Genomic DNA, 20,298 nt, shown 5'->3' with positions numbered 1-20,298 from the left:
AGAACACCTGGGGGTAATTGGAAAAGTATAGTTTGTGGAGAGAAGGGGCCAATCTGACCCCCAGGTAAGGCAATGATTTCCCGCATATAGCATGGCCAAACTTAGATTGAATTCCAGAAAGCATGACCTGTGGGATGATCGGAAGTGCAACACATTTTGAAAGGTTAACCCCTAGACCTGACAAACAATGGAAGGTCCGTAAGGTATAGATCAAATTTGGCAGGTAAACCACCGGGTCTGATAAAAAACAGGACATCATCCGCATACATACTCAGTTTGAATTCCTGATCTGCTTTCAAATACCCCCTTATATTAGGATTCTGGCAAATCGAGCTGGCCAGGGGTAAGGAAATTGAATATCGACAATTCCAAACCTGCCCAACTATCCACTATGATGAAGGGAATAAGGTATACATGTTTCTCTAACACTTCCAGGAACGGGTATTATTGGACAAATCCGATTACCAGCAGGAAATGGACTACCTGTTATCAGACAGACGCACATATCAATTTGAGAGATCCCATGTCCTTATATAAAAGCGGTATAGAGTGTTACCTCTAGATCTGGCAAATACAGAGACAATTTTTTACAACTGACGGTCACTAATATCCCAACCTATCTCAAGGGTAAAAGGGATACTATATTGGTCCTCAATGAGTTGACTGTAGAGGAAGAATGTCTACTTGTAACTGCAGATGTTTCCTCTCGCTACACCATCATCCCCCATGATAGGGCACTGAAATTCTGCAATGAAATTCTTTATGGAGGAGGTTGATTTACCAAATATCCAAAAGGAATTTATTTTGACTCTTGAGTTTTTGTTTGAGTCATAATTACTTTTAGTATGACAGCCAGTACTTCCCTACAGATAACCGGCGTCGCCATGGGAGCCAAATTTGCTCCTACTGTGGCACACCCAGAAGGGAGTTAATTTTCTGGTGTCGATATATTGATGATGCCCTCCTTATTTGGAAGGGTTCGGTTACTACATTACTCACATTTATGGATGAAATTAATTCCAAGTAGAGAATTAGGTGAAGTTATGAGTATAGCCCCTCTGAGGTAAACTTCTTGGATCTAACAATAATACGACAAAATGACAGCTTTAGCACAAAAAACTTCTTTAAAAAAAAAAAAACAGACAGGAATGGATACATTCTGGTAAAAAAGCTGTCACCCTAACTGGCTGTCGGGTATCCAAGAGCCATTTTTGAGGGTATGACGTAATTGTTCTAATTTGAATGACTTTTGGACACAGAGGTAATCAGAGATCGATTTGTTGAAAAGGGTTATTCAGAGAATACTCTGGATACCACCATCCAACAAGTGGCATCTTTGGATGTATCTGTTTACATTACAATATGTCTAGTGAGTGCCTGCTGCTATCTATAGTTTTAGAGCGCAGTTTTCGATCTTACTTCCATCTATGGATAGGGAGGAGATTTTAGCACCTAAAAATAGGGCAGGTAATGGGCATCCTGTCTTAAATTCAGCTTCCTGCAATAGGCACAGACAGCCCTTGAATGCTGGGAAACCGGATTGCTGGCACCGAGGCAAGTCAGACTTAGTCGCTCCTATTTTCCCATCCTCACTGACGCACAAACCAGTCAGGAAATGTTGGCGTCTGTGACTGGTAGAAAGAGAAGATCTATATGAATGTATTTTACATTTGATGTGAAGGACAAGACCCTTTGCAAACCATGTGGAGCGACACTCGCCGGTAAAAATACAACAAACTTGAATCATTTGCAGACAACTCATCCTGAAATTCATACAAAAGGTAAGCACGGCATTTAACTCTACTTTTGTTGGAAACAGCCTTATCTGTGTACATTGCACTGATTTTTTTTGTTTAACAAACTTGCAGTCAGATTTCATACCTTTTGTTATTCTGAAATAATAGCCATTTGTCCATTGTCTGTCCATGCTGTGAGCTTTGTCACTGAATCTCAATGGTTAAAAGGGATACTATATTGGTCCTCAATGAGATGACTGTAGAGGAACCCCAACCACAACACTACCTGCCTGGAGTTTGCATGTTCTCCCTGTGCTTGCGTGGGTTTCCTCTGGGTACTCCGGTTTCCTACCACACTCCAAAGACATGCTGGTAGGTTAATTGGCTTCTGTCCAAAATTGGCCCTAGTATATGAATGCAAGTTGGGAACCTTGGATTGTGAGCTCCTTGAGGTTAGGGACCGATGTGGGTGTACGATGTATGTGTGGAGCGCCACATAAATTGACAGCGCTATATGGGTACCTTAAATAAAATATAGGGAGTGATTTCATAATACCCATCAGCTGCTGCTTTCCCTGAATAAAGTATAAATCTTGCCAAAACATATATAGAAGGATGTGGTCACTGGGAGGGGCTGAGGCACTGTCAATTTTAGTATGGCACAGGGCACCTAATGGCCTATGGCCGGCCCTGGAAAGGGACATACAAGTAGTTTATTATAGAGAGACAACTTGGAGCCAACTGTGTGGGGTGAGAGAGAATGTAAAATCAGAATAACTTGATATTTTCCCCCAAATTCAACCCCAGAGATACAGAAAGCCTCAAATGATGGGCCAGGTCAAGCCAGTGCACCACAGCAAACTATTTGCACTGCTCTTTTAGGCACTTCAGAATACAAAATTGACTAACAGGCCAGGGAGGAGGCCGTAGCCAGATGGATTGGGAGCACAGGATTACCAGAACGATTGAAGATAAGGACTTTGTTAGCACGATGGAGACAGTAGATGGGAAGCTGACTGTTCCAAAGAAAACCATTAGACCTGCTGGATATGCCAGCTTCTAATGCCTTTGCAGAGAGGTGTCTATGCAGTGTCACAGGTGATTTCTCTAGAGGCTGTCAGAATAGTTCATGGGTCAGGTTGGCAGGAAGTGCTTTCCTTAAAATTAAAACAAAATAGTGTTATATTTTGCAGGTATTTATAACATAAGACGCATACCTAATACTTATGGGTTGTGCTTATTGCGATAGGATCAATAATGCAACAGTTTTAATTATCAATTAAATCCATAGGAAAAATGCACAGGCTACAAATGCCATTAGTAGGGTTGTCCCGATACCACTTTTTTAAGACCGAGTACAAGTACCAATACTTTTTTCCAAGTACTCGCCGATACCGATTACAGATACATTTTTTTAATGTCATGTGACAGTGGCACATGTGTCAGTAGTTTTTTGTTTTTACAATTTTATTTTTCACTTTTTTAAAATTATTTTTTACAATTTATTTTGTTATGTGTTTTTTACAATGCGTTCTTTTTATAAGGGGGGGGGGGGGGGGTGAACAGTGTCAGTGTGTTTTTTATTTTATTTTTTACAATTAATTTCTTTTTCTATTATTTATTTATTTTTTTATTGGTATTATTAGCAGCCCTGTTGGGGGGCTTTGGTAAGATATCAGGGGTCTTAACAGACCCCTGACATCTTCCCTTTGAGAAAGGGAAAGGGACTGAGGACACATGTTTCCCAGTCCCCTTCTCAGCAGCCTCAGCTGCACTGAAAATAAATGGAGAGGAGACAGAGGCTCCTCTCCATTCATAAACTGAGACATTGTAATCACAGGTTATGATGTTTCAGTTATGTGAATGGACAGTCAGTTGTCACTGACTGTTAATTCGCAAAAGGAAGGAGCCAGATTTACCGGCTCCTATCTCCGCTCTCCATCCTGAAAGATCGAGGGGGACTATTTCACTATAGCAGCTGAAGGGGGGGGGGGGGGGGGGGGAGCGGAGAAACAGCTGTCAGGCTTTATTGAAATCTATACAGGGCAACCGGTGCTTGTAACTCCCCCTCCGCACCGATCACCCTGACTGTCCAGGTATCGGGTGAAGCATCGGAGCATTAGCCCGAGTACAAGTATGGCAAGGTGCGCCATCATGCTGGAAAAGGCATTGTTCATCACCAAACTGTTCTTGAATGGTTAGAAGACGTTGTTCTCAGAGAATGTTTTTTACCATTCTTTATTCAAGACTGTGTTCTTAGGCAAAATTGTGAGTGAGCCCACTCCCTTGACTGAGAAGCAACCCACCCCACACATTAATGGTCTAAGGATGGTTTACTGTTGGCATGAGCATGAGACAGGTCTGAAAGTGTAGCGCTCACATTTTCTTCTCTGGACAACCAGGTTTTTTTCCGGATGCCCCAAACAATCAGAAAGGGGATTCATCAGAGAAAATACCTTTACTCCAGTCAGCAGGCCATGAGTCCAATCCCAGTACCTTTTGTAGAATATCAGTCTGTCCCTAATGTTTTTCCTGGAGTGACACCAGGCCAAGCAAATGTTTTGTTGTGTTCTGTTCAGTTTCTTGAACTGTTAAAGCTCATGTCAATGTGCACTGCATGGTGGCCTCATCACACAAAGAATTTTATTTTTACGTTACCCTTTTGTCAAAAAAGCAATATTCTAGACGAAACTTGGTTTTATGAGAGAGAAAAGCGTTTTAAATCAAAGAGATAAGTTACCAAGTAAAAGTACCATCATCCCAAATGTCTAGTACAAAAGCAGGGAGGATGAGGTAAATCAGTACTCTAGGGGTGAGTGCCAGTTTCATATTTTTGTGTGCAATCTCTTTCAACCTGTTTCTTTCCTGCACACTAACTTGCAGGGATTTTCCTTTTACTGATCTCACTGTTCCCTCTCCTTTCCGTTCCCTCCCCTCCCTTCCCCCCCCCCCCTTTTCCCCCCCCCTCCCTTCCTTCCCCCCCCCTCCCTTCCACCCCTCCCTCCCCTCTCTCTCCCCCCTTTTTTCCCCCCTCCTCCCCCCCTTTCCTTTCCTCCCCCCCCCCCCTTCTTCCCCTTCCTCATTGCCTTTCTATCTCCATTCTTACACCCCTCTTGGTTTTCTTTTTTCTTGCACACTGTTTTAATTTTAGAGGCACACTAATGGCACCCCCCCACCTAACCCTCTTTTTGATTGATTCCCCAGCCGATTGACCTATCTTACTTTATCATCTTAAATTTATTTATTCAGAGGCTGTTTAGTTATCCCCTGTGTTCGCCGCAGGGGGAATCGCTTGGGGCCGTGTACACCCACAGGGAACTATAGAACGGGTGAGCTCATCCTTCTCCTACCCAAATTGTATATAATTGTGCAATGTTTTGTTTAAATGTTTGCTGCATTGATAATGTTACTATGTAACCTTTGTGTGTTGTACTCACTATAATTATTGTATGTTGCACCACAGATATTGCTCTCCTGAGGAAGCGGTAAAACCGCGAAACCGGTCGAGAATTCAAGCTCTATTTGTGTCTACTATCACTATGGGTTGTAATCCAATTGGTTGTATTGACTGCTTCCGTTTTTAAATTACAACTGTATGTGACACTGTTACAATCTTTTAACTATGTTTTCTATTAAAATGGAATTTTTATATTATATCATTGCTTTTTTTCTCTATCCCTTTCCATTGTACTTTTGATTACACCTAGTACCGCAATAGTCCCCCCTCCCCCCCTCTTTAGGGGTTGTTACTCCCTCGCATGGGGTATTGAGATACTGGCCGACAGAAACTTGGTTTTACTTAAAGTAGATGTAAACCCAAATTTTTTTTTTTTTTTAATGTAGGCTTGTAACTTGTACAGTATAGAATTTCATATAATCTGTGGCCAGTCTTGCCACGAAGAGTTAATCCAGCCCTGAGGAATCCTCTTATCTTTTTCAGCAAGATAAAGATGACAAAAATACCAGTCAGTTCTTACTCCCTGCTGTGAAAGGTGATTTACATATCTCATGCATAAGCCTTAGGGAGGCATTATGTGGAATTCCCATCCCCTCTTTTCTTCTCCAGCTCTCCCAGGATTGGCTGCTCCACACCTCAGCATGATTGGGCATGCTGAAGTCATGTGGTGACATTTCTGGGTTTTGACTGGATGTTAGTGATCAAAGCAGAAGTAGAGAAATGCTTAAATAATGCATTACAATTTAACTACACCCATTAGATTTTAGTAAACTAAAGTGTACTGGAGATTTAGTCTACTAAATACAACAAACAATTGAAGAAGACTAAAACGCCATTTTAGGCAAAAGACTAAAAAAAACTAAATCGAAATTTGCTGCCAAAATTAACACTAGCACTAAGTTGACTAAGGCCAAAGACCTAGCAGACATTCTAATGAATTCCACAGAGGCATTCGCCATATACCCAACTGCCTTCTGTAAAACTGGTAACGTATCAAGCAGATCTTCACGGGAAGTTCCAGCCTAAATATGCTCTTTCAATTGTTCTAGCCAGTGCTCTAGGTTCCTGGCTACCACAATTGAAGCCACAGCTAGTTTGAGGTTGGCTAAAGTTGAGTCCAATGCCTTTTTTAGAAGGGAGTCAGCTCTCTCATCTATGGCATCTCTTAGGACGCCCACAGCCTCAAAAGCTAGATCTGGATTTCGAGAGACCTGGGAAAAAAGCCACGTCTAACCTGGGCCTTTTGTTCCCGACCTCAGAATCATCCTCATCAATAGGGAATCTCTTTTTAAGCGATCTAGAGAAAAAGGGGGCCCTCTCCATTCCCTTTTAACAGCCTCGGACAGGACCTTGTGTACTGAAAACACACAGTGCTGGACTTCATCCGGGCCCCGATGCATTTTATCATGGAGATAACGGGGCTTTATCCTCCTGAATGTTTAGGGTAGTATGGATGGTTTTCAACAGGTTGTCCACCTCTTCTAAGGACAGCCTGTATCAGGAGGAAGTCTTATCTTTATCTATTCTCTCCATATGACTCTCTGAAACACTAACCTCTCTAGAGACCAGAGCGGACGGAAGAGGACTGGATGGTAAATTCCGCTGACTGCTAGGTTGTACCCCAGGACGTTTATCCAAATAAGAACGAAAACACTGAAAAGCTATCTGACAACTCCTTTTGAAAAGAGGTGAGAAGCTCACTACACTAAGTTGAATAAGCAGATGATGAAGTCTGACCAAGTCTGCTATAAAAGCCTTACATAAAGGCTTGGTCCAAGAATCCCTAAGGGTAGCCTTACAGGAGGGACATTTCTTTTTTGGAGGGGGAGAAGAGTACCTGGTCTTTGCTGTAGCTTTTGCCTGAAAGAAACCAAGCAAAACAGACAAAACACAGCATGAGCTATGCCACAAAACAGCAGTCAACATTGTACAAATAACCCAATGAACAATCCTGTCACACTCCCTACAAAAGAAACCTAGGGATTGTGATGCAGGCTCCCCTCTATCTTAGGAGAGTAAAGAGAAAAACAGGACAAAAACAGCCCATAAGAAAAATCAGGAGCCTCTGCCCCTGCTTACCTGGGCCTGGCTGGTGCTCGTGCCTCCTGCTTCAACCACTGCCACTGGCTCCATCTCTGCAGAGGGCTCAGCTGACATCCAGGTGTGTTATTTAAAAATGAACGGTCCTTTCGCCGCTGCGAGGACCGGAAATGACACCAAAGGGGCCTTCCTCTTGCGATCCAGCAGCCGGAACTGGAAGCCACCGAGCTCCACTGGAAGTAACGTTGCCCATCACCCGGAACGAGCAGACACTCAGGGAGCTGAGGCGCCGGCCACGGACCCCTGCCGCCACCCGCCCGAGTCACAGGACAGGCCTCTCCGCCAGAGCCTACCCTCGCTAGGCTTAGGAAGATGGAAAGGACTCTGGAAACCCACCCCCACCTGTCAGGGGGGGGTGCTGGGATGGCCCAAACAAAGCACGAAAATACAAGGTATGCCCTAATGTTTCCCCACCTGGAGAAAGCATAGCACACCTATGGTTCCTCGCAGCGCTTCCACCATGGCGGAGGAAACACTACAACTGAGGCCATGTTGGCAGTGGGCTGCCTTTTAAAGATAGTGACCGCGGTGTTTCCTGGGAAAGTGGGTGGAGCTGCGCTCTCCCCAGGTGCTGCCCTGAAAGAAGATTTGGGGGGAAAAAAAAATAATAAAAATTGTTGTTAGGGTACAGTGCAGTATGACTAATTGTCAAAGTGAGAGAGCACTGAAAACTGGTCTGGGCAGGAAGGGGGTAAAAGTGTCCTGTACTGAAGTGGTTAAACAAGTTCTCCACTTTTCTATAAAACTTTTATCCAAGTATAGCTCGACAGCAACACTCTCATATTTTTTGGGGGGGTAAAAGATTATTACAATAGTCAGTGGATAAACGGCAAAGATTAATGAACTTCAGCACTTACTTTTCTTCTTCTGTCGTCCTCTGCATACCTTTCTGCATTTTTCACCATATTTTCAATATCATCCTTGCTTAGGCCACCAGAAGACTGAATAACAACTGGAAAAACAAAAGCATGTCAAAACTTAAGATAACACTAGGGCTGAAACAATTAATTGACATGATTATAATAATGTTTGTCAACTATTTTCATAATCGATTAGGTGGCCTGCATACAGAATGCATTATTTGCTAATATTTCAGAAAACACAGTACAGCATACATACAGCTCAGTTCACTGTTTATGTCAGTATACACAGTGCAGCACACATACAGCTCAGTACACCACCCAAACATATCAATAATTGCCTGAGAACATGTAAATGTGTAAGGAACAATGCCTCATGGGACATGGAGTCCTGGGCAAGAGAAGAAAGTGATTTAAAGTGATTCTGAAGGAAGACTTTTTTTTTTTTACCTTGCAGCCTTGATCAACACTGAGATTTTTATTTTTAGCAATCTAAATAAAAAATAAAAAAACTTTTGAAAAAATTTTATATTTTCTACTTTATGTTATAAAAAAAATCCAAACTAATCTAAAAACAATTTTTGTCAAACATTTAGGCCTAAATATATTCAGCCACGTCTTGAGTAAAACAAAAATTCAATAAGTGTATATTTATTGGTATGCGCAAAAGTTGTAGCGTCTACAAACTACGGTACATTTACTGGAATTTACGCAGCTTTTATTTGACTGCCCATCTCATTTCTTGAGGTGCTAAAATGGCAGGGGAGCACAAAACACCTCCCAAATTACCCCTTTTTAGAAAGTAGACACCCCAAGGAATTTGCTGAGAGGCATTTTGAGCCAAGTGAATCTTTCATTTTTGTCACAAGTGATTGAAAAAAAAAGACAAAAAAAATAATAAATATAATATATATATATACACACACATATATACACACATATACATATATATATACACACACACACATACACACAGTTGTGCTCATAAGTTTACATACCCTGTAAATTTATGAATATGATTTCTTGGCCATTTTTCAGAGAATTTGAATGATAAAACAAAAAAAACTTTTCCTTCACTCATGGTTAGTGTTTGGCTAAAGCCATTTATTATCAACTGTGTGTTTAGACTTTTTAAACATCACAATAGCGACAGAAACTACCCAAATGACCCTGGTCAAACGTTTACATACCCCAGTTCTTAATACCATATATTGCCCCCTTTAACATCAATGACAGCTTGAAGTCTTTCGTGGTATTTTTGGAAGAGGCTCTTTATCTTCTCAGATGGTAAAGCTGTCCATTCCTCTTGGCAAAAAGCCTCCAGTTCCTGTAAATTATTGGGCTGTCTTGCATGAACTGCACGTTTGAGATCTCCCCAGAGTGGCTCAATGCTATTGAGGTCAGGAGACTGAGATGGCCACTCCACACCTTCACTGTATTCTGCTGTAGCCAATGACAGGTTGACTTGGCCTTGTTTTGGACCATTGTCATGTTGGAATGTCCAAGCATGTCCCATGTCTAGCTTCCTGGCTGATGAATGCAAATGTTCCTCCAGTATGTTTTGATAACATACTGCATTCATTTTGCCATCAATTTTGACCAAATTTCCTGTGCCTTTGTAGCTCACACATGCCTAAAACATCAGCAAACCACCTCCGTGTTTACAGTAGGAATGGTGTATCTCTCAGCATAAGCCTTGTTAACTCCTCTCCAAATGTAGCGTTTATAGTTGTGGCAAAAATTTTGGTCTCATCACTCCAAATGACTTTGTGCCAGAAAGTTTGAGGCTCGTCTCTGTGCTGTTTGGTGTATTGTAAGCGGGACACTTTGTGGCATTTGCGTAGTAATGGGTTTCTTCTGGCGACTCGACCATGCAGCCCGTCTTTCTTCAAGTGCCTCCTTATTGTGCATCTTGAAACAGCCACTCAACATGTTTTCAGAGTCCTGTATTTCACCTGAAGTTATTTGTGTTTTTTTCTTTGCATCCCGAACAATTTTCCTCACAGTTGTGGCTGAAATTTTTGTTAGTCTACCTGACCGTGGTTTGGTTTCAACAGATCCCCTCATTTTCCACTTCTTGATTAGAGTTTGGACACTGCTAATTGGCATTCTCAATTCCTTGGCTATCTTTTTATATACCTTTCCTGTTTATAAACAGGTCAACTTTTACCTTTTCCTGCAAACCCTTTGACAATTCTTTTGCTTTCCCCATGACTCAGAATCCAGAAATGTCAAAGCAGCACTGGATGAAAGATACAAGGGTCTGTCAGGAGTCCAGAAACTCATTGACCTTTTATACACACACACACCAATTACAAGCAAACAGATCACAGCAGAGGATGGTTACCTTAATAGCCATTGAGGCCGGGTTCACACTAGTGCGACAAATGCTCCGACATTGGGACCTCATGTCGCATGACGTGTGAAAAATCAATGTTTCCCTATGGGAGCTGTCCTAACTAGTCCGACACAAGTCGGTCCGACTTTGAAAATGCTCCCTGTACTACTTTGGTCCGACTTTGATCCTACTTCAGCCCATTGACTATCATTGAATTCGGATCAAAGTCAGATCGCCGTCTTGCATGATCCAACTTTGGCATGCGACCTGTGCTCAGATGATCTTGAGGGGGAACTCCGCGCCAAATTTTAAATAAAAAACCGGCACGGGTTCCCCCTCCAAGAGCATACTAGGCCCTTGGGTCTGGTATGGATTTTAAGGGGAACCCCCTACGCCAAAAAGACGACGTGGGGGTCACCCCCGAATCCATACCAGACCCTTATCCGAGCACGCAGCCCGGCCGGTCAGGAAAGGGGGTGGGGACGAGCGAGCGCCCTGCCCCAAAGCACCTTGTCCCAATGTTGATGAGGACAAGGGCCGCTTCCAGACAACCCTGGCCGTTGGTTGTCGGGGTCTGCGGGCAGGGTACCCCCAGATCTCGGCCCCCCCACCCTATGTGAATGAGTATGGGGTACATCGTACCCCTACCCATTTACCTAGGAAAAAAAGTGTCAAAAAAAAAACACACTAGACAGGTTTTTAAAGTAATTTATTAGGCAGCTCCGGGGGTCTTCTTCCGACTTCAGGGGTTTCTTCCTTCTTGTCCACGCTCTCAGGCCTCTTCTCCGCGCTCTCCGGTATTTTCTGCCGGAAGAGCGGGAGAAGAACCGGAGAGCACGGATAGCGGAGGAGCCCGGCAGAAGATACCGGAGAGCGGGAGAAGAACCGGAGAGCGCGGACAAGGAAGAGACGGCGGAGAAGAAGGAAAAGACCCCTGGAGCTGCCTAATAAATTACTTTAAAAACCTGTCTAGTTTGTTTTTTTATGGACACTTTTTCCTAGGTGAATGGGTAGGGGTATGATGTACCCAATACTCATTCACATAGGGTGGGAGGCCAGGATCTGGGGGCACCCTTATTAAAGGGGGCTCCCGGATTCCGATAAGCCCCCCCGCAGACCCCGATAACCAACGGCCAGGGTTGTCAGGAAGAGGCCCTTGTCCTCATCAACATGGGGACAAGGTGCTTTGGGGTGGGGGGGGGTCACAGGGCACCCCTCTGCCCCAAAGCACCCAACCCTCCATGTTGAGGGCAGGCGGCCTGGAACGGCTCAGTAGGGGGGGGGGGGGCTGCTCGCTAGGCTTCCAAAAAGTCTCACATGTGGCATCCCCGCACTGAGAAGCAGCAGAATGTATTTTGGGGTGTAATTACGCATATACCCATGACATGTGTGAGCAATATATATCACTTAGTGACATCTTTGTGTAAATAATAATAATAAAAAAAAAAAAAGTAATTTTCATGAAATTTGTGACAAAATATAAAATATTCCATGGACTCAACATGCCTCTCAGCAAATAGCTTGGGGTGTCTACTTTCCAAAATGAGGTCATGGGGGAGGGGTTGGGTTTGAACAGTCCTGGCATTTTTAGCCCAACATTAGAAGCTTATGCCACATATCCCCCGCTCTTCTAACCACTTGAAGAGCAAGCCCCTTTGACGCTTTGCATGAAAAACTTTATTTTGCTATAAAACATATTTTTTTTAAAGCAGAGGTCATTGAAATGGTGGGTGTTGCAATTTTTCTTTTCACACAGTATTTGCGCAGCGATACTCCAAACGCAATTTTTTTGAAAAAATATAAAACTTTTTCGAATTTTAATGCAAAAAAAACACACTATATTGCCGAATGTTTGGTAAAATAAAATATGATCTTATGCCGAGTACATGGGTACCAAACACGACATACTTTTAAACTGTGCAAACCCGTGTAGCGGCGACAAGCTACATACATTTTTAAAATCCTTTAAAGGTTACTTTAGATTTACAGAGGTCTACTGCTAGAATTACTGACCTTGATCTGACAATCGTGGCGAAACTTCACATGCATGGTGCAATTGCTGTTTTCATACAACACGAAACCGATGCTTGCGTTTATCTTTGCGCGTGAGCACAGGGGGACAGAGGTGCTTTAATTTTTTATTTTATTTTGCTTTATCTTATTTTTACACTGTCCCTTTAATTTTTATAATCATTTTTGTTATCTCTCCTCTGTCCTTAAAGCAGAGGAGAGTCATTATGGTCTCCAGTGTCGCCAACCTACCAGACCTACTACTGGCACGGCACCCAAAATTTACTGGCACCACCAAGTTTTTACTGGCATTTCACAAAAGTTCCAAAATTACATTTTTAGGTGTAAATTTCAGTATTTAGGCTACAAACAAGTACGCTAGGCAAATAGCAATGTGATTTAAGGTAGATATTAAGGTAAAAAAAACATATTTTTGTTATTTTCGACATAAGGAATTATCTAGTCCAATCACCTCCTGCCTTTGGGAGATCCGCCCCCCCCGCCGGACGTATAGAGGATCTGCTCGGCAAGCTCCGGAACTGCACATGTTCCAAGCCGGACCGGTCACGGCTATTTTTTACTGGCACATTCCCGCTACTACGGACATTTGTGGGCGGGGGGGTGCCCGTTTTTACGGGCTACCCGTAAAAATACGGGCGGTTGGCAACACTGATGGTCTCCAAACAGCTCCATGATCAGCTGGCGGAACCACCAGCTGCTATCTCAGGTTCCCCGGTTGGACAGGAGAGCCCGAGAAATCCATGAAAGGCGGGGGGCATGTCCTCTCCCCTCCCACTGCATGTAAAATTAGCCGCTAGAGTTGCTTTTACATGAAAAGCGACTGCCGGCAACGTACCAGTACGTTGCTGGTCCTTCTTTGGCATATATCGTAATGCTTTTTTTTCCCATGCAGCTTGTGGACTGAACTAAAATAAAATAAAAACTAAACAGATTCCTCCATTCACATCGATCGATAGTATGCCCACCATTAGAATACCGCCCTGCATCTACCTACTTCTAATGATGGGCATACATGCATGGTTCTTTTTTTTGTTCAGCAAAGAACCGAACAGATTGCTCTATTCACATCGATCAATGTGGCTGAAGAAACCTCTGCCAAGAAAAGTGAATAAAAATATATGCTGAAGCATAGGGGCGATCTGTGAGAGCGCAACCTATGAGAGCGCACCCTGTTGCTGTCAAAACAAAAATCAGTGCTGCAGCTGAATGGCATACCTGCAAAGCAAACAATGGTTAACAATAAAACACAGTACCAATAAAACATTAACTCAACTTTTTTATTGCAATCTGTGCCAACAGATTTCAAATGCAAATAGCACACTTGAAATGAACTCTGGACCTTTTATCTGCTCCTTGTAAATGGGATAATGAGGGAATAACACACACCTGGCCATGGAACAGCTGAGCAGCCAATTGTCCCATTACTTTTGGTCCCTTAAAAAGTGGGAGGCACATATACAAACTGTTGTAATTCCTACACCATTCACCTGATTTGGATGTAAATACCCTCAAATTAAAGCTGAAAGTCTGCAGTTAAAGCACATCTTGTTTGTTTCATTTTAAATCCATTGTGGTGGTGTATAGAGCCAAAAAGATTAGAATTGTGTCGATGTCCCAATATTTATGGACCTGACTGTATGCATTTTTTTTCACTGTGGTGGTGAAATCACCTCCTACAGTGCTGATTTTACGTATTGTGAGAGCAAACCCTGTTGCTGTCAAAATAAAGAAATCAGTGATGCAGTTGAATGGTGTACCTGCAGAGCAAACAATGGTTAAAACACAGTAACAGTAAAACAGAATGACATACCTGCAAAGCAAACACAATAAAACACAACAGTATAGCATAAAATACAGTAAAACTGTAACAAGTGTTTTTTTTTCTTTTTACACACTTATTTATAACTGTAAACATTCCAGGTTAGAGTCTCTCCAAATGCAATGGCCATCTAACATCTTTCAAGACCCTGTGTGAAAATGTGCCCTAGGACTGTGCCGTGCTGTACCCTAATACTCCACTAGTGTGTGGTAGCGATGCAAACAGTCCCCGATGTAGAGACCAGGTTGGCCAGGACAGGAGGGATAATAATAGCAGGTGTACGCATATGTTCACGTTTTCCACAGACTCTTGCTCTTTGGGTAGGGGTACCAGGGAGGACATCCGGAAAATGCCTCTCATGCAACCAGCTCACTGGATCTTGATTGAGAAATTGGGCCAGAGCTCCTTCTGGATACAGAAGGGCTGTGATGATCTCTTCCTGGAATATTAGGAAGGATCCACTTCTTCCTGACGCCTTGTATAGTACATAAGCGTTGAACAGACTCAATTGGAATACATATACAGACACTTGTTTGTACCAGGGGTCTGGCCTTATGGGCAATTAACCACTTCAATACAGGGCTTTTATACACCCTTCCTTCCCAGACCAAATTTTAGCTTTCAGCGCTCTCACACTTTGAATGACAATTACTCAGTCATGCTACACTGTACCCAAACCAAATTTTTATCATTTTTTTGTCACAAACATAGCTTTCTTTTGGTGGTATTTAATCACTGCTGTTTTTTTTATTTTTTGCAATATAAGCGAAAAAAGAGAAATTTTTGAAAAAAAAACACTTTTTTTTAGTTTTTATTGTAAAATTTTGCAAATAAGTAATTTTTCTTCATAAATTTGGGCCAAAATGTATACTGCTACATATCTTTAGTAAAAATAACCCAAATTAGTGTATATTATTTGGTCTCTGTGAAAGTTATAGAGTCTACAAGCTATGGTGCAAATCATTGAAAAATGATCACATCTGATCACACCTGATGTACTGAAGGCCTATCTCATTTCTTGAGGCCCTAACAAGCCAGGAAAGTACAAATACCCCCCAAATTACCCCTTTTTGGAAAGCAGACATTCTAAGATATTTAGCAAGAGGCATGGTGAGCTTTTTGAAGTTGTAATTTTTTCCCACAATTCTTGGAAATTTTTTTTTTTTTTTTTGCACAAAATTGTCATAATAACAAGTTATTTCTCTCACACAGCACATGCATACTTGCAATAACACCCCAAAATACATTCTGCTACTCCTCCTGAGTATAGTGATACCACATATGTGAGACTTTTACACAGCCTGGCCACATACAGAGGTCTAAAATCCAACTAGCACCGTCAGGCATTTTAGGAGCATAAATTGCACATCTCATATGATGACAACCTATCACACTTTTGAAGGCCCTGGAGCACCAGGACAATGGAAACGCCCACAAAATGACCCCATTTTGGAAAGCTAACACCCCAACGTATAATCTATGAGGCATAATTAGTCTTTTGAATGGTTCATTTTTTTCCCGAAGTTTTTGGAAACTGTGGAAAAAAAATGAAAACGCATTTTTTTTTTTACACAAAGTTGTCAATTCATAAGATATTTACAACACATAGCATGTACATAGCAAAAATGACACCCCAAAATACATTCTGCTACTCCTCCTGAGTATGGCGATACCAAATGTGTGAGACTTTTACATAGTCTGGCCACATACAGAGGCCCAACATTGAAGTAGCAGCTCCAGGCATTCTAGGAGCATAAATTACACATCTCATTTCTCAACCACCTATTACAATTTTGAAGGCCCTGGAGCACCAGGACAACGGAAACGCCCACAAAATGACCCCATTTTAGAAAGCTAACACCCCAACGTATAATCTATGAGGCATAATTAGTCTTTTGAATGGTTCATTTTTTTCCCGAAGTTTTTGGAAACTGTGGAAAAAAAATGAAAACGCATTTTTTTTACACAAAGTTGTCCATTCATAAGATATTTCCAACACATAGCATGTACATAGCAAAAATGACACCCCAAAATACATTCTGCTACTCCTCCTGAGTATGGCGATACCACATGTGTGAGACTTTTACATAGTCTGGCCACATACAGAGGCCCAACATCCAAGTAGCACTGTCAGTTGTTCTAGGAGCATACATTACACACAAATTCCTGCCAACCTATCACATTGTTGAAGGCCCTTCATATTTCTAACACATAGCATGTACTGTACATACCAATTACAAACCAAAATACATTCTGCTGAGTAAAGGGTAAAGAAAAGATTACCTGCAGTTTTAGTAGTGCAGTGGTCCACAGAGAAGAGCATCGGTCCAGGCAGCAGGCAGGAACGTGGACAGCGACAGCAAAACAGGCAGCAGGCAGGAATAGTCAGTACAGGTAGAGATGTCAGCACAGCCAAAGCATTAGTCCAGATAGCAGGCAGGGATGTGGTCAGCAGCAGCAAAAGGATCAAAGGATCGTCCATGCAGCAGGCAGGAATACTGTCCATAGTTAGTACATGCAGCAGGCAGAGGTATGGTCAGCACAGCCAGAGTATTTGGCCAGGGAGTAGGCAGTATCATCAAGCTTAGGGCATTGGTCAGGAAAGAATGGGGACAGGGGTAGAGGCTTCTCCCACCCAAATCGCTTTGAAGCCTCCGGGCAACCAGACCCTGTTATGGGAACACAGAAAACCAAAAACTGTTTTTCTGAACTCCGAACACTATTCTGGAGCCCCTCACATATGTGAGACCCCTGTGTAGCAGGGTGAAAGATCAATCCAAGGGGCAGGCAAAAACATGGTCAACAGGCCGAGGTCAGTGCAGGTAAAAGGCAGAAATAGACGGTAGGCAGAGGCATAGTCGATACAGTCCAGGGTCAGTTCACGTGAAAGGCAAAAACATGGCAGAAAAACAATGCAGACGGTAGGCAGAGGCATAGTCGAGAAACAGGCCAGGGTCGGTTCACATGGAAGGCAATAATATGGTTGGTTGAGGAAGGTAAATATTCAGGACAGAAATTAAAAATGGGGAAATGGCATTATTAGAAATATGGACTAATAATTTTCCAGAGTGTGATATCGCCTGAAGCATTCTCCGATGCAAAGGCCAGGTTGGGAGGGACAGTCGGTACAATGGAAGCTCGTATCTTTCCTAATTCCTCTTTTGGTGCACACCCGACATTTTTTTTGGCGTCGTCTTCCGGATCCTGTTGGTGGAATATGGTCTGGGAAATGGCGCTCATGTAGTCTGCTGACAGAATCGGAGCGAATGCTTTCTGGGGGGGATACTTGCTGATAAATCAGGGCAGTGACAATGTCTTCAATAAACTTTATGAAGGTGGTGGGCGTTTCTGTGGATTTTTGGTATATTATGAAAGAATTTAAAAGGGCCAAATGAAAAAAGTAAATTGCGACTTTTTTGTACCAGAATAAGGTTTTTCTTGTTGAAAGATAGGGCTGCAACAACTGATCGTTTAAATCCACCCCCCCCATGTATTTATTGTACTCAGTGATACAGGTTGGCTTGCGAACGGTAACGCGTCTTCTGTGAAGTTCCACCGAGGTGTCATCGTGGATGGTGGACATGATGTACACGTCTTTTCTATCCCTCCACTTCACAGCCAACACTTCTTCGTTCCTCAAGCTTGTCGATTCCCCCCTTGGAATGTTTGTGGTGACAAGACACTGTGGGAAGCCCTTTCGGTTTTTTCTAGCTGTACCACAGGCCAAAGTTTGTTTGAGATATAGGTGGCGGAGAAGGGGCAAACTCGTATAATAATTATCCATATAAATATGGTACCCCTTTTGGAGGAGTGGGAATGCCAACTCCCAAACAATTTTCCCACTTATTCCCATGTACGAGGGACACTCAGGGGGCTGGAGCTGGGTATCTTTCCCTTCGTACACGCGGAATGCGTACACATAACCGGTGGCACTTTCACAAAGCTTGTTAAGCTTCAAGCCATACCTCGCCCTCTTACTGGGTATATATTGTTTGATTCCCAGCCGGCCTGTGAAATGCACCAGGGATTCGTCCACAGATATATTTTTTTCAGGGACATAAACTTCGGCAAACTTCTGGGAAAAAAAATTAATTAGGGGGCGAACTTTATATAATTTGTCAAAGTTTGGGTGATTTCGGGGGGGGGGGGGGGGGGGGCACTGTGAGTTGTCATTGAAATGCAAGAAGCACATTATGATTTCGTATCGGGACCTGGACATGGCTGCTGAAAAAATTGGCATATGTTGGATGGGTTTGGTCGACCAATACTTATGAATTTCATTTTTTTTTGTAAGCCCCATGTTCAGGGTTAGCCTAAAAACAATTTTAGCTCCACTACTGTTAGCGGTCTCCACTCAAAAGGGCGGGCATAGCTGGAGCTGGGGTTGGCTGCAATAAATTGTTGGCAAACAGATTAGTTTGGTCCACGATGCCTTGAATCAATCGTTCGGGAAAAATAAATTTAAAAAATCCATTTGTGTAAATCCTGCAGTGTTGACCTGCACACCCGACTGTGCTGTAAAAGGGGGGATCGTGGCTGACCCTGTGGTAGAAGGCAGCCACAATGGGTTTGCCAAGGAATCTGGAAGATGGGTTTGGGCCCTACTTCTTTGGCGTCCCACTTGTGCTGGGTCTTTCCTCCTGGGGTCTAGCAGCGCTTGTACTGGGCCCCCTCCTCCTGGGGTCTACCGCCGCTGGCACTGCTGGTAGCTGCCTGGTTTTCAGACCGTCGTCTTTTTGGACGGACTACTTCCTCCTCTAAATCTGATCCGGATGTGCTGCTTCGGGGGGCTCATATTCCGAATCAGAACCAGAATCTGAACTGAGCGGTGAGAGCTCCCCGTTGCTCTCATTGGTCAGACTCAGGATCTGGTATGCCTCTTCTGGGGTGTACATCTTTCTGGACATAGTGGCTGACTGGCTGTATGTACTCTGGTGGCAAGTGATGAGGTGGCGGGTACTCTGGTGGCAGGTGATGAGGTGGCGGGTACTCTGGTGGCAGGTGATGAGGTGGCGGGTACTCTGGTGGCAGGTGATGAGGTGGCGGGTACTCTGGTGGCAGGTGATGAGGTGGCGGGTACTCTGGTGGCAGGTGATGAAGTGGCGGGGTACTCTGGTGGCAGGTGATGAAGTGGCGGGTACTCTGGTGGCAGGTGATGAAGTGGCGGGTACTCTGGTGGCAAGTACTCTGGTGGCAGGTGATGAGGTGGCGGGTACTCTGGTGGCAGGTGATGAGGTGGCGAGTACTCTGGTGGCAGGTGATGAGGTGGCGAGTACTCTGGTGGCAGGTGATGAGGTGGCGAGTACTCTGGTGGCAGGTGATGAGGTGGCGGGTACTCTGGTGGCAGGTGATGAGGTGGCGGGTACTCTGGTGGCAGGTGATGAGGTGGCGGGTACTCTGGTGGCAGGTGATGGACAGGTACTCTGAGATGACAGGTACTCTGAGGTGACAGGTACTCTTTATTTAGGAGGGGCGATCTGGGCACAGTAGTACATGTAATTAGTAACTCACTGTTAGCTGATCTCTTCTCCTCACACTGGATCGGTGTGTGAGGAGAAGAGCCCAGCAACAGCAGTTACTATCTGACTGTGTGTGTTTTGTTTACATTAGTGACCGGCTGTGATTGGACACAGCCGGTCATGTGATGCAGAGCCATGCCATTGGCTACAGTGATCGGGGCTGAGCTGTATCCAGGGGAAAAGCCTCAGCCCCAATCACCGCCCTGATCACTCCTCTTCCGCCGGAAACCGAGTAGTACACGCTTCCCAATGCCGCTCTGCATCCGCCGTTACCGACGCTCCGCCGCATGCCGCCGCGGCTGCTTCAATACCCCCATCGGGGAACAGCTGTGTCCTGAGGGACACAACGGTACCCTGATCGCCGCTCTGCGGGCCCCCGTGGGCCCGCAGTAGCGGCGGAAAGCCGAGGCCGTCATATGACGTCCACCCAGGATGGGA

At 43.8% G+C, this 20,298-nt stretch overlaps 1 protein-coding gene across 1 annotated transcript in view; it reads right to left on the bottom strand.

Annotated features, from left to right (window-relative positions):
* Nucleotides 1-20,298, bottom strand: part of HSPA9 (heat shock protein family A (Hsp70) member 9) — a gene marked incomplete in the record, with an annotated part of 514,139 nt that overhangs the window by 133,724 nt on the left and 360,117 nt on the right. Inside the window, 1 exon segment of the mRNA XM_073620776.1 lies at nucleotides 8,151-8,245. Within this exon segment, the coding sequence (XP_073476877.1) occupies nucleotides 8,151-8,245 (95 nt within the window).

Source organism: Aquarana catesbeiana, linkage group LG03, assembly GCF_042186555.1.
Source record: "Aquarana catesbeiana isolate 2022-GZ linkage group LG03, ASM4218655v1, whole genome shotgun sequence".
Classification (NCBI taxonomy): domain Eukaryota; kingdom Metazoa; phylum Chordata; class Amphibia; order Anura; family Ranidae; genus Aquarana; species Aquarana catesbeiana.
The sequence above is the reverse complement of the archived record's forward strand: the minus strand, read 5'-3'. Positions and strand labels throughout refer to the sequence as shown.